The sequence below is a fragment of the Mandrillus leucophaeus genome, unplaced genomic scaffold (genome assembly GCF_000951045.1).
Source record: "Mandrillus leucophaeus isolate KB7577 unplaced genomic scaffold, Mleu.le_1.0 Scaffold245, whole genome shotgun sequence".
NCBI classification, from domain to species: Eukaryota; Metazoa; Chordata; class Mammalia; order Primates; family Cercopithecidae; genus Mandrillus; species Mandrillus leucophaeus.
In genome coordinates this window covers 1,375,791-1,390,937 of record NW_012102532.1, presented here as the reverse complement: position 1 = coordinate 1,390,937, position 15,147 = coordinate 1,375,791, and the positions used below count along the sequence as shown (strand labels likewise).

Below are 15,147 nucleotides of genomic sequence, written 5' to 3'. Positions count from 1 at the left end.
GCACCTTCCCTGGGGGTGGTCGGTGGGTGTTTGCGGCAGACCCTCACTCGCCCCACCATTGCTCCCTCGGATCCCAGGGTGGGGTGGGATCTGCTGAAGCAGAACGCACCCCCTCCTTTGGATGAGACTCTCCTGGGAGATGAGCAAAGGTGATGTCTTCGGAGGAGGGAAAACCGACAATCCTAGAGCTCAGGCTGCACGGGAGGCTGTAGGGATGGGGTGAGGAAGGGGAGGAAGGGAGGAGACGGGAGGTGCCCGGGCCTCAAGGGTGAGGCCACCGCTTCTGACCCGGCCTTGCCAGGCCTCTCAGTCCTAGCGCGGCTCCCCCGCTCCTCCCACACCCACAGGCTTCCGGCCACAGCTGCGCGGTCCCACCTTGCCCTCCCCGCTACTCACAGGTGGTGGCTGCTCCTCTGGGGAGTCCTCCAGGCTTGCCCCACCGGGGGCTCCATCCTCTTGGCCCAAGAGCTACCCCAGCAGCTGACATCCCCCGGGTACCCAGAGCCTTATCGCAAAGGCCACGAGAGCAGCACGGACATCAAGGCTCCAGAGGGCTTTGCTGTGAGGCTCGTCTTCCAGGACTTCGACCTGGAGCCGTCCCAGGACTGTGCAGGGGACTCCGTCACAGTGAGCTGGGCATGGGGGGGTCCCGCCAGGACTGTGGCCAGGGAGACTCCCGGGGTTGTGGGAAGTGGCGGTGCCCTGAATCACCCATCTGGAGGAGGAATTTTCCATGTAGGGACAGTCGGGCTTGGCTTATCGGGGAGCAGTGGTGGACCCCAGGACACAACCTCCCAGCAGCGCCTCCAGGGCTGCCGTCTGGGCCGCAGCGAGCAAAAAGGGCAGCAAGCAGGCCCTGCATTTGGAAGACTTATGAAGGGACACACAAATCTTGCAAATCTATGGAGCCAGGGGCAGGCACGCACATATTGGTTGTTAAAAATATATCATCATGTATTTGTTGAGTGCCTGCTCTATCAGGTGAGGAAGCTGGGCACAAATAATAACAAAAGATTAAGTCACCGTTGGCACTTACCTTAGAAGAGCTGTCACAAAACTTCTAACGCCAAAGCCTTCTTCAGAATAAGGACATTTTAGAAACAGTTCTTGATGGAGTGATGCAGGCCTGTAGGCCCAGCAGTATACTCAGGAGACTGAGGCTGGAGGATCGGAGGGCTGGAACCCAGGAGTTCAAGGCCAGCCTAAGCAATATAGCAAGACCCCATCTCAAAAATAAATAAATAATAAATAAAAATAAAAAGAGCACATTATCTTTTGATTTAAATTTTATTTATATCAAAATGACACACATATAAACTTTTGAACTTTATTTTTTAATTTTAAAATTTTTAATTATTATAGATACATAATAGTTGTAACACTTTTTTTTTTTAATTAAAGTTTTCTAAGGCTGGGTGCAGTAGCTCACGTCTGTAGTCCCAGCACTTTGGGAGGCTGAGGCGAAAGGATCACTTGAGCCCAGGAATTTGAGACCAGCCTGGGCAACATAGCAAGACCCCATCTCTACAAAAAAATTTAAAAATTAGCCAAGTGTGGTGGCACGCACCTGTGGTCCCAGCTACAAAGGACGCTGAAGTGAGAGGGTCACTTGTGCCTGGGAGGTAGAGGCTACAGTGAGCTCTGATCATGACACTGTACTCCAGCCTGGGTGACAGAGTGAGACCCTGTCTCCAAAAAAAAAAAGGTTTTTTAAAAAGGCTTATGCATAACAACAGTCTCCAAGCTGTTCCTCCCCACCCCTGAGAGCTGCTCCTTGGGAGCAGTCATCTTCCAATTGGTGTAGCTGTTTCATCTGGTCTTTAACTTCATATGTATAAATAACATGCTTATTTATCTTTCATTTTTACATATTTTCTATTAACATTCAACTACAGTATAGAAGATAAGGACTAGCTTTATCTGTCTTCAGTCTTAACCACTCACATTTCCACTCCCCATTCTGCCAGTTTACATATATTATCATTTTTAGTTAACTCTTTATTCATTATTTACATTATTATGACTAAAATATTTGCATTTGAGCACATGGCATAAAATAATTTAGGAGTCGATAGTTACATGAAGGCTTTTTGTTTTGTTTTGTTTTGTTTCGTTTTTTGGTGGGGGGTGTTTGTTTTTGTTTTGCTTTTTAGTTTGCTTAGTTGTCTCTGTAACTAATCTCACCAGACTCTTAGCCAGGAGTGTAAATCTTCTGAAATACTCAAGCACAGATTTCAGTCTATTGGTCTTCCTTTTAATTGGTGACATCCCTCCTGAAGATCTCTCCATGGTTTATTTTCACAGCCTGAGTTCTTTGCTCTTTAAGCCGTCACACATTCTGGGAGTTCCCTTCTCCCTCTTTCTGGGGATTTCCTTTACCTGTCCTGTGCTGAACCTGAATCCCATACCTTTCTCGTTTTTGGTTTACTCTCCCATTTTGGAGGAGCACCTTCACCAGTGGCTTCCTTAGAAAGAGTATTTTAGAATGAATTGTAGAGGATCTTATATGTGTCTAAATGTCTCAGTTCTATGCTCACAGTAGATGGATAGTTGATCTGGGTATAGCATTCTAGATTGGACACCTTTTTCTTCTAGAATGTTGATGATATTGTCTTCTAGGTCTAGACTTTGTTAACAAGTTTGATGCCCTTATCATTCCTAATCCTTTGTTTTCTCTCTCTAGAACTTTTGGAATATTTTCCTTATTACCAGTATTCTGGACTTTCATTATGATGTCCCTTGATACACGTGGTTTTTAACGCATTGTACAGGTTTCTTTTAATATAGAGCCTCTTTTAATCTAGTCCTTCAATTCTAGGAATGTTCTTGTGCTATTTTTTAAATAATTTCTAGACATCTCATTTCTTTATTTTCTCTTTCTCCTGTAATTCAGCTGTCGTATGTTCTAGATTGATTCTCTAGCTTTGTTATCTGTTTTATTCTATTTACCATCTCTTTAGTTCCACTTTCTGGGAAATTTCCTCATCTTTAAATCCCAACCTTTTAGTTAATGGATTCTTTCCACTGACATATTATTTCATTTCTAAGGATTCGTTCTAATTTTCTACATGTGCCTTTTTATAGAGTATTGTTCTTGTTTCATTGATGCAATATCAACTCCTTTCCCTCCTTTGGGATTATTTTTAAATGTTTCTTCTGTTATCTATAGTAGGTCTGTTTCATCCAAGTTCCTTTTTGCCATTTGTTTGTTTTGGTCTCTGCTTTTTGTGTTAGAGACTTTCCTACAATGTCTGATAATACTTGGCTGTCCATTCATATTCAAGGCCCGGTGTGGTGATTCACATCTGTAATCTCAGCACTTTGGCAGGCCAAGGCAGGCAGATCACCTGAGGCCAGGAGTTTGAGACCAGCCTGGCCAACATGATGAAACCCCGTCTCTACTAAAAACACAAAAATTTGCCAGGCATGGTGGTGTACGCCTGTAATGCCAGCTACTTGGGAGGCTGAGGCAGGAGAATCACTTGAACCCGGGAGGCAGAGGTTGTAGTAAGCCGAGATCAGGCCACTGCACTACAGCCTGGGGGGCAGAGTGAGTCTCTGTCTCAAGGGAAAAAAAAAAAAAGAGTGGAGCACTAAAATACTAATTGGAAGTTCTGTGTAGATAGCTAAAAATTTGTCCAATGATAGGTTTGAAAATAGGGTTATCAACAGGGTGACCTAGATGTGCCATTGGGGGCCTCCCAACTGTCAGGATGTAAAAGCATTTTATTTGGGGACAGCCATTTTCCCCTGAGAGAACTCCTGCAGTCTCCAGCTCAGGGACCCTAGCGTTCTGGTCAACAAGCTGAGAGAAGGGCCTGGTGGAGGGAGCTGCAGCTCACTGTTTGGCAGGTCGACTTTCACTTAATCCTTCTGTTTTTGGTTCAGTGAGTCCTCACTTAATATCATCCATAGGCTCTTGGCAAGTATGACTTTAAGAGAAACAACATAGAATGAAACCAATTTGGCCATTGATATAGACAAGAGTGAAGTACCTGCAGCGATTACTGATCACAGAAACATCACCAAACACCTAAATAAAGACCCCAAACGCTTCTAATATTAAATATTGAAATACATGTGAACTATGCCTACATGTAAGAAAGCTTAATAAAAATGAGTAAGATTATTTACCCAGTTATTCCAGTTTGGGGTCACGGGTGGCCACCGCCTGGTCCAGCAGTTCAGGATGCAAGGCAGGAATCAGTGCTGGACAGGACAGCATCCTGTCTCAGGACGCACTCACACACATTCATACTCACTCACACTGGGGCCGTGGGGACATGCCAGGTCACCCAACAGGCACAGCTTGGGATGTGCGAGGAAACCAGAGGACCTGAAGAAAACCACTGAAGACCTGGGAAGAATATGCAAACTTCACCCAGACAGTGGCCCCAGACAGGAGCCGATATTTTTTCTCATCAGTGTCATAATGAAACAACAATGTTATTCATGGACCTGCTGCACTGACCTTCGCCCCCTCTGTCAAGTGTGCCATGGGGCCTCAAGTCCAGGGTTTCTCGTTAAGCTCATGCCCTGTTCCAGGGTGGGCCCGAGGGAGTTGCCTGGGTGCACAGAGATTCTAGGATTCTGTAGTCTCCCTCACAGGCTTCCCGTCTGCCATCCCTGTGCCAGTCCTTCCCTCATCCCTATCTTGATTGCCCCAATTTTTAAAACTTACCCTGGTTCTGTGATGAGAACCTGCTTGCTTTATGTTGGCTCCCATCATTGCAAACTCAAGTTATCACTTGCATCTCCACTGCATCTTCCAAAGTGTGTTCATCTGCTGTCATCCTCTCTCTCCCCTTTTTGTCCTTGGTTATGTGTACCATTTTATCCCTTTGCTGTCATATGACTGGGGTTTGAGGTGGGAGAGGAGATACGTGCGTGCATTTATTGCTTCAGACTTAACCAGAAGGGATGATACTTTGCTCAATTCAGCCTGTGTCTGTTGAGCACCTACCATGAGTCCCGTTCCTCTTAAATCACAGAGATTTTTAATCCTGGCCTCTTTTCTTGTCATTGAGAAACTTCAAGATCAGAAATAGGATTCCTCCCAGAGTAAGTCACACACACACCCCCCTCAAATGCAGAATTCAGCACACTATCATCTAGTTTATTTTTTACTTGTCAGTGTCCTCAGCCACTGCTCCTCAGGAGCAGAACTGTGCCTTTGTCATATCTGTGTCCCCAGCACCTAGCACAGTGTATTACACATAGTACACAGTCAGTGCATGTGTTAAAGGAATAAGTGAAAGAGTGAATCAAATGCAAGCTTATGTGTGTGCGGGACACACAGCAGAATGAATTTTGAAGGAGCAGGTATTGAGTATCCATCCTCACCACTGCTCTTAGTGTGGACTCTGGAAGATGCCATAGAACATGCTGGAAGAGGCCACACAGACCATTACATAGGAGAGGAAACTGAGATCTTGGGTGCTTCAGAAACTCCCCATTTCGCACATGGAGTTAGTAGCAAAGTCTAGAATTTAAGGGTGTTAGGACTCCGTCCTGTGTCCACTCTACTTTCCCAGTTAGAATCCTAAGCAATTGTATTTAGCTAACAATTCAGGGAAAAGGGCAAAAGGAAAACTGGAGGGTTTTACAACCAAGTAGAGCAGTTGAGCACCATTTCCTATATCAAATTGCTTCTTCCCCAAAAGGCAGGCCTCTTAAATGCCAGGAGTTACATTTGTTGATATTCTAAGCAAAAGACCAGTACTGGGATTTGTCTGAGCAAGGTATTTGGGGCGATTTGGAAATTTTCTTCATCGCAACTTTTACCCAGTTACTCTGATCATAATGACATGGTCTGGATGAAGTCTTGAATGAATTTGGGACTTGTGGAGAATGAGGGAATGGAGAGCTAGCAAAAACCTGGGATATATGGATCAGTATGAAAACCAGAACTAAAATGAGCCAAGCAGTGAGCTGTGTACGTGGAACAGAGATGAAGCAGGAAGCATGGCCCAGGAGCTCCCTCCAAGCCGCTCTTTCCTTGAGTTGAGGAACCCACAGGAAGGGATTTGAGCAGAGGTGAGACAGTCAAAGGGCATTGAAACAGGGACAACCTGCCAGGTGAAGCAATACCATCCAGTGCACCTGGACTGTGGACACCTGTGTCCTTAGGCTTTCATACATTGTGAGAGCTTCGTTTACAAAGTGCATGGGGTAAGAGGAGGGGCACCCCAAAAGAAGGAAAGCAGGAAAAGGCAGGGACCCCAGAGGCTCAGTCTCTGCAGAGGGTCTTACTGCTTCACAGATGTTGGCCAGAGAAAGTTACTCAGAGAAGTGGAAGGTGATGGGATGGGGCTTGGGGATGGAGGAGAAGCTGGATGGCAGGGGCTTATGCCTATGTTCATTTGAGTCAAAGCTGTGGTGCTATAGGTACCACGTTGAGCACCAGGAACTCAGTGGTGAAAAAGACAGAACTAGTCCTTGACTTCTTAGAGTTTATAATCCAGCGACTCTTATGGGAACCCTGGGGTTCCCAAGGAACTTCTTAAAAGAAGGAAAATATAATGGGTTGTATGAAATAATTATGGTAGGCTAAAGAAACATTATAGTATGCGGTCATGTCTGGAAGAAACTCAGGAGTCAATAATGGAACCAGAAGCTAGTTGAGGAAGCCTCTGTGAGGTGCCTTCTGAGCCCCAGAGGGGCACGGCCCGTCTAGATGGGGCTGGAGTCACACCGAGGATGTGCCCCTGTGATGGCAGCAGCACAGGTTCACCCCACACCTATCTGCAGCCTCACTCCTCCTCCTGCTTTCAGATCTCAGCCAGCGGGTCGGATCCAAGCCAGTTCTGTGGTCAGCAAGACTCCCCTCTGGGCAGGCCCCCTGGTCAGAGGGAGTTTGTATCCTCAGGGAGGAGTTTGCGGCTGACCTTCCGCACACAGCCTTCCTCGGAGAACAAGACTGTCCACCTCCACAAGGGCTTCCTGGCCCTCTACCAAACCGTGGGTGAGTGTCCCTCCTGGGGGTGCAGGGAGGGAGCCTCTGTCCCCAGCCATGACCCTGGTATCTTCAAGCCTTAAGTGGAAGCTTGAGTGACAGCTGAGGTGACTCAGGGACACCTGGGCTGGACCCCAGCCCTGCCCCTGCTGGCAAGCAACCCTATTAAGAGACAGCCATTGCCCAGCCCCAGTGGTGGTTTCCCCACAGATTTATAGGCCCGGTGTTTGCAGATCATCTCATTTTTAAAGAGATGCCAAAAATCCGGGTTTTTAAGTAAAATTATAAATTTTCAAATGATGACTCAGATTGGTTTTGAAAGATAAATACTGGCTAGAGGCAGTGGTTCATGCCTGTAATCCCAGCACTTTGGAAGGCCAAGGCTGGAAGATTGCTTGAGGTCAGTAGTTGGAGACCAGCCTGGGCAACATAGTGAGACCCCGTTTCCACAAAAAAATTAAGAATTAGCCAGGCGTAGTGGTGCACACCTGTAATACCAGCTACTCGGGGACCGAGGGGGAGGATTGCTTGAGCCAGGGAGTTTGAGGCTGCAGTCAGCCATAATCATGCCACTGCACTCCAGCCTGGGAGACATAGTGAGACAGGAAGAAAGAAAGAGAGAAAGAGAGGGAGAAATAAAGGGAGGCAGGGAGGGAAGGAGGAAGGAAAGAAGGAAGGGAAGGAAAGGAGGCTGGGAAGGAGGGAGGGAGGAAGGGAGGGAAGGAAGGGTGCACATGATAAAATATCATTTTTTTAAGTATGCTAAAAAGTAAGTCTTCCTCTATCTCTGGCTCCTAACTCCTAGCTGCCCTCCCCAGAAACAGCTGTGTTCTCCATTTCCTAGATATTCTTCCTAGGAAGAGGATGAATTGTGTGTTTCTGTGTTGTAAGTGTTCTGAACTTGGCATTTTCCCACTGAATAATATATCTTAAAGATCATCCCATTCCATATGGTCAGCATTAACTCATTTATTTTTTATTTATTTATTTATTTATTTATTTATTTGGGACAGAGTCTCGCTCTGTCACCCAGGCTGGAGTGCAGTGGCACAATCTCTGCTCATTGCAACCTCCGCCTCCTAGGTTCAAGTGATTCTCCTGCCTCAGCCTCCTGAGTAGCTGGGATTATAGGTATGCCACTATACCCAGCTAATTTTTGCATTTTTAGTAATGGTTTCACCATGTTGGCCAGGTGTCAAACTCCTGACCTCAGGTGATCTGCCTGCCTCAGGCTCCCAAAGTGCTAGGATTACAGGCGTGAGCCACCACACCGGTGAACTCATGATTTTTATTGACCACATAAAATCCCCTTGACTGATGTGTCATAATGTATTTGATCAGCCCTCCTGATAGATACTTTGCTGCCACACACGGTGCTACTGTGCATATCCTTGCATTTATGTCTTTGAGCGCATGTGTGAGAATATCTTTAGACTAAATTTTTAGAAATGGAGTCGTAGGTTAAAAAATATTTGCATTTTAAATTTTGATATTGCTAAAATTTTCTCCAAAAATGTTTTGCTAATTTACATACCTACCAAACATATATGGAAGTGCCTGTTTCCCCCTACCCTGCTTGTCACACTTACCTGCAAACTCTTTGAGTGTTGACAGTCTGATCAGGGAAAACTAACTCAAATGTTTTTAAAAAACTAAAAGTAAAAATAAAAAATAAATCACTGTGCAAGTCAAACCAAGTATAGCCATGGGCCAGAATCAGCCCCTGGGTTGCCAGTTGGCAAATCTGTGCTAGGTGCTGTTTTCCTATAGCTGTGAACTATAGTCAGCCCATCAGCGAGGCCAGCAGGGGCTCTGAGGCCATCAGCGCACCTGGAGACAACCCCGCCAAGGTCCAGAACCACTGCCAGGAGCCCTATTATCAGGCCGCGGTGGCAGGTGAGTCCCCACCTGCTCAGGGGTGGCTTCCATCCGCCTCACTCCCACCCAAACGCCTGCCAGCCTCTGAGCGCCTGGTTTGTTCAACAGCAGCTTCAACTCTGAGCCTATTTCTTTGCCTCTCCTCATTTTGCGCCTCAGGGACACTCACCGGCACAAACCCAGGGACCTGGAAGGACAGACAGGATGGGGAGGAGGTTCTTCAGTGTATGCCTGGTGAGTAGCCACCTGCCAGCACCATTCCCCCAACAAGTCGCAGCTGCAACTGGGACCTACGGGACACAGAGGTTAAAGGAAAGCCTTAGAATAGAAAGGAAGATAAGAAGCAGAAGGTGAGGAAGAACAGGGCAATCAACAAGGCCCAGAAAAGAAGAGGCTTGTTCCTCATTCTTCAGAGGTCAAGATATATCTGAGGAAAAGCATGAAGGAAGTTAATAAGATGGACTAGAAAAGGAGGAAGAGAAACCAACAAGCTGAACTAAGAGAAAACCCCTTTTGTGCCATGTGTTTTAAGGATCTACTGACAGGCTCTCTATTCCTAAAACATCTCCCTACCTAGATGCCACACAGTGCCAGAAAGTCAACCATTTTTTTAAAAATTTATTGAGATAAAATTCACGGCTGGGTGCAGTGGCTCATGCCTGTTATCCCAGCCTTCGGGAGGCTGAGGCGGGTGAATCACCTGAGATCAGGAGTTCCAGACCAGCCTGGCCAACATGGCAAGAACCCGTTTCTACTAAAAAAAATACAAAAAATTAGCTTGATGGTGTGTGCCTATAATCCCAGCTACTTAGGAGGCTGAGGCATGAGAATCGCTTGAACCCAGAAGGTGGAGGTTGCAGTGAGCTGAGATCGTGCCGCTGCATTTCAGCCTGGGCAACAGAGCAAGACTCTGTCTTAAAAAAAAAAAAAAAAAAAAAAATTACAGAACTTCTCAAAATCTGTAGCTGCCAAGAAAAAATTAAAAGTTAATTTTTAAAATTCACATTGCACAAAATTTACCATTTTAACCACTTTTTTTTTTTTTTTTGAGATGGAGTTTCCCTCTTGTTGCCCAGGCTGCAGTGCAGTGGCGCAATCTTGGCTCACTGCAACCTCCACCTCCTGGGTTCAAGCGATTCTCCTGCCTCAGCCTCCTGAGTAGCTGGGATTATAGGCGCCTGCCACACACTCAGCTAATTTTTGTATTTTTAGTAGAGACGGGGTTTCACCATGTTGGCCAGGATGGTCTACAACTCCTGACCTCAGGTGATCGACCCGCCTCAGCCTCCCAAAATGCTGGGATTACAGGGGTGAGCCACCGCGCCCAGCCTTAACCACCTTAAACAGTACAATACAGTAATGTTTAGTGTGTTCACAATGTAGTGAAACCACTACCACTAATTCCAGAACATTTCCATCACCCTCCTCAAAAAAGCCCAGTACCTCCAACGCTCCCCTGCCCCACCCCTGGCAACCACTAATCTATCTTCTGTCTCTATGGATTTGCCTTTGTGGATTTTGTATCAGTGGAATCATATAATATGTGGCTGTTTCTGTCTGGCTTCTTTCACTTAGTGTAATGTTTTCAAGGTTCATTCCTGTTATAGCATCCATCAGTATTTCATTTTTATGGCTAAATAATACTCCTTTCTATGGATACACCATTTTGTTTATTCATTCAACTGATGGACATTTGGGTTGTCTCTATTTCTTGCCTTTTATGAATGATGCTTCTATGAGCATTTGTGTACAAGTTTTTGTATCAACATATATTTCCAAATCTCTTGGGTATATACCTAGGAGTAGACTTGCTGGATTGCATAATAATTCTATTTAACTTTTTGAGGAACCACCAAACTGTCTTCAACAGCAGCAGTACCATTTTACATCTCACCAGCTATACATGAGGGTTCAAGTCCACCATTTTTGAGATCCACACTTTTGAATGAAAGCATTGCCTTCTTAACCCAGTCTGATCCACGGAACACTCTAAGGGTAGCCTGAAGGCTCATGGTGCTTTGGGGATGGGTTGGAGGGCAGGTGGTAGTGGGAGATGTTACAAACGAGGAAGTGACACAAAACTGAGGCAGGAAGCACTGAAACAGACTCTGCCTGTAGCATGGGGGCCCAGGATGATCCAAAGGAATTGCTTTAATGCCTCTGAGGAGGCAGGAAGGAGAGCCCTGCAGAACCAGCCCCAAACATGTGCTCATCTCTGCTCTCTACCCTCAGTCCACTGTCCTGAGTCCCATGCAGGATGGGTGCCCCATACACTTGGCGTTGATTACCTGCCCGTGTCTGCCCACATGGTCTACACTGTGGGTCTGCATCAGTATAAGACTCCTGATCCCGGCCGGGCACGGTGGCTCATGCCTGTAATCCCTACACTTTGGGAGGCCGAGGCAGGTGGATCACTTGAGTTCAGGAGTTCCAGACCAGTCTGGCCCACATGATGAAACCCCATCTCTAATAAAAATACACAAAAATTAGCCGGGTGTGGTGGTCAGTGCCGGTAATCCCAGCTACTCGGGAGACCGAGGCAGGAGAATTGCTTGAGCCTGGGAGGCAGAGGTTGCAGTGAGCTGAGATCGCGCAACTGCACTCCAGTCTGGGCAACAAGAGTGAAACTCGGTCTCAAAAAAAAAAAAAAAGAGTCCTTATCCCAGAGCCTCTTCACGCATCCCCTACCACAGCACTTCAGAGAAGTAGGTCTTCAATCAATGTGCCTAGATGCAGCTGCTGACTGTCACCCCTACCCCTCCTCTCTCCCAGTCTGCGGACAGCCAGTCACCCCCATTGCCCAGAATCAGACGACCCTCCGTTCTTCCAGAGCTAAGCTGGGCAACTTCCCCTGGCAAGCCTTCACCAGTATCCATGGCCGTGGGGGCGGGGCCCTGCTGGGTGACAGATGGATCCTCACTGCTGCCCACACCATCTACCCCAAGGACAGTGTTTCTCTCAGGAAGAACCGGAGCGTGAATGTGTTCCTGGGCCACACAGCCATAGATGAGATGCTGAAACTGGGGAACCACCCTGTCCGCCGTGTCATTGTGCACCCCGACTACCGTCAGAATGAGTCCCACAACTTCAGCGGGGACATCGCCCTCCTGGAGCTGCAGCACAGCATCCCGCTGGGCCCCAACGTCCTCCCGGTCTGTCTGCCCGATAATGAGACCCTCTACCGCAGCGGCTTGCTGGGCTACGTCAGTGGGTTTGGCGTGGAGATGGGCTGGCTAACTACTGAGTTGAAATACTCCAGGCTGCCTGTAGCTCCCAGGGAGGCCTGTGAGGCCTGGCTCCGAAAGAGACAGAGGCCCGAGGTGTTTTCTGACGATATGTTCTGTGTTGGGGACGAGACGCAGCGGCACAGTGTCTGCCAGGGGGACAGTGGCAGCGTCTATGTGGTATGGGACGATCGTGCCCATCACTGGGTGGCCACGGGCATTGTGTCCTGGGGCATAGGATGTGGCGAAGGGTATGACTTCTACACCAAAGTGCTCAGCTACGTGGACTGGATCAAGGGAGTGATAAACGGCAAGAACTGACCCTGGGGTGCTTGAACAGTGACTGACCAGCACAGTGCAGGCCCCAGCCAAGAGAGCGCTGGGAGTGAGACTGAACCCTGGGGCAGTGGTGGGGGGTGGGGGTGGGGGAGTCGGGGAAATCCTATTCACATCACTGTTGCACCAAGCCACTGCAGGAGAAACCCCCAGCCGGCAAGCCTGCACCATCCCAGACAGGAAGCAGGTCCCAAAGACCGCTGCTTCTCGCCCTTCACCTCCCTGTGCGCGTGCACCATGCCCAGAGAAGCCTGTACATCTCAGCAACTTTCACCTTGAATTCCTTAGAATCCCCATTGAATTCTTAGAATCCCCAATCCTTCATGTGTTGACACAGCTTTGATACTCACCTGTGGAAGAGCCACCTTCTCACCCGCTAGGAGAGTATGGAGGAAGGGGTTTTCATTGCATTTCATTTCTGAAACGTTCCTAAGACCCTTTAGTTGACCTTCAAATTCAAGCTATTCTGCAGCTCCAAGATGCAACTATAGAAATAGCTCCTTTTTTATTTTAGGTCCTCTATATGCCAGGTGCTTCACCTGTTATTTCACTGAATCCTCATAGCATATTTGCAAAGGATGTGTTATCCATGTATGACAAATGAGGAAACTGAGGCTCAGGGGATAGAGGATTTGCCCAAGTCCCTCAGCTGGTATGTGACTGCAGAGACTGTGCTCTTCCCAGTGTGCCACCATACTTCTCAACTCTCCTCTGACCTGCTGTGTCACTCAGTCCCCACATCCTGACCATTGGCCCTCCCTGGGAATTCCTGCTTCTGTGAAAATGGCGTCCTCTGGCTCACACTTTTCCTGATGGCCCCATCTCCTGCAGAAGCCAGGTGAGCCCAGCACTGGACTGAAGTTCCCGCGGACACCCCACCTGTGCCTCCATCATCAAGGGAACTGCTCCACCTGAGAGGACCAACGCTTTAATTTTTAGTAAAGACTGGAGGTGATGGGCCGGGCGCGGTGGCTCACGCCTGTAATCCCAGGACTTTCGGAGGCCGAGGTGGGCAGATCACAAGGTGAGGAGCTCCAGACCATCCTGGCCAACACAGTGAAACCCCATCTCTACTAAAAATGCAAAAATTAGCTGGGTGTGGTGGTGGGCGCCTGTAGTCCCAGCTACTTGGGAGGCTGAGGCAGGAGAATGGCGTGAATTCAGAAGGTGGAGGTTGAAGTGAGCCGAGATCGTGCGACTGCACCCCAGCCTGGCGACAGAGCAAGACTCTGTCTAAAACAAATAAAAGTAAAAATAAATAAATAAATAAATAATTGGAGGTGATTTACAGTGAAAGACACAAAATACAACTATTCAATGGAAATAGAAAATAAACACAATAAAAGAGAGACAGATAATTTGTTAGCATCAAGAGTCACGTTGCTACTATGATCAAAGGTTAAATGTATCTCTAAAAAAAATGGCAGGATTCGAAGTTGTACATACATGTGGTTACTTCCGTTTTTAACACCCACACACAGTACAAGAGATTATTTAAAATATTCCCAAAAGGACGATGCACACCTATCGTCCCCACCACTCAGGAGGCTGATACAGGAGGATCACTTGAGCCCAGGAGTTCAAGGTCAGCCTAAGCAACATAGTGAAACCCCATCTCCAAAAATATAATAATAATTCTCTCAAAATGCCAAACAAAGGTGGTTTTATTAAGATTTTTGCTGTTTGGTTTTCCACTATTCTCTATTTGCTGAATTTTGTTTAATTAACATAAAACATTTTTATTTTACTAATTTTTTATGATTGAAAAAATGATATGCGTTTCTCTGTACCAAGGCAAAAAAATATATATATACACCTATATTTACATATGTACGTCTAGATCTATATCTACACCTCCATCGCTGTCTCTAGGTCTAGAGATAGAGATATAGACAATGAGATAGAGAGAGAGAGAGAGAAGTTAGAGAGAGATGATGGAGATGGATGAACTAGCGATAGAGACATGTCTACAGAGGAAAACCTACCACCACTTTAAGAGAGAAATCTTTTTCCCAAGAATCAAATTCTTAGAGGAACAAACACTGTAACAGACAAGGTCCTCAATACTTGTTTTAAAACAGATGCAGCAACATTCATATGCATTTTTTTCCTTCTTGGTATAAGTCAAGGACATAACAAAAATGTGTGAGTAAATGTTATTTTGAATGGTTGGACAGAGTGGAGACAGGGCCGGGACTGAGCTAATGACGTCCAGGTTTGCCGCTCTCCAAGCATGTTGCACAATGCCAAGGCAGAACTGAGACTCCCTAGGATGGATGGAAGAGCTTCAGCTAACACTTACCTCCTTACCCGTTCCCTCTGCCTCCGTTATGAACATATACTGCATACACACACAGACACACACACACACACACACACACACACACAAAACACTGCTGCTGCCAGGATATTAATGTGCAGTTTGTTAGACAAGATTCCCCTTCCTTCTCGTCCTCTGATCTAGTCCTTTTCCTTCTCCCCTGTCTTTTGTCTTTCCTGACCTAACAAGGCTGTGGTTCATATCCTGATCGTATCACAGACCAGCCCTCCATTAGGTTCAGTCCTCAGCTCTGACACACAGGCCTGCTGGAGAAACCCTCCAAGTGTTGGTGGATCTTGCACCTTCTGTGTGCCTGCTGTCTAACTACTGATGACTTGGTCACTGCCTGATGGGGAACTGCATCAGCTCTGTGAATTCTTGCAATCTATTGCCTGGGAAAGTGCCTTGCCATTAAACAGGTAGCCCAAAAATGG

At 46.9% G+C, this 15,147-nt stretch overlaps 1 protein-coding gene across 2 annotated transcripts in view; it reads left to right on the top strand.

The window, feature by feature from the left end:
• C1RL (complement component 1, r subcomponent-like) overlaps positions 1-14,214 on the top strand; it is a 15,047-nt gene extending 833 nt beyond the window's left edge. The window contains exons 2-6 of one of the 2 annotated variants that reach the window (XM_011983048.1): positions 399-627; positions 6,775-6,964; positions 8,726-8,851; positions 8,993-9,067; positions 11,606-14,214. In XM_011983048.1, coding sequence (XP_011838438.1) covers positions 399-627; positions 6,775-6,964; positions 8,726-8,851; positions 8,993-9,067; positions 11,606-12,378 — 1,393 coding nt within the window. In that variant the 3' untranslated portion in view covers positions 12,379-14,214. The remainder of the gene's footprint in view (positions 1-398; positions 628-6,774; positions 6,965-8,725; positions 8,852-8,992; positions 9,068-11,605) is intronic. The other variant, XM_011983049.1, reaches the window with a different exon arrangement.
• The last annotated feature ends 933 nt before the right edge of the window (positions 14,215-15,147 follow it).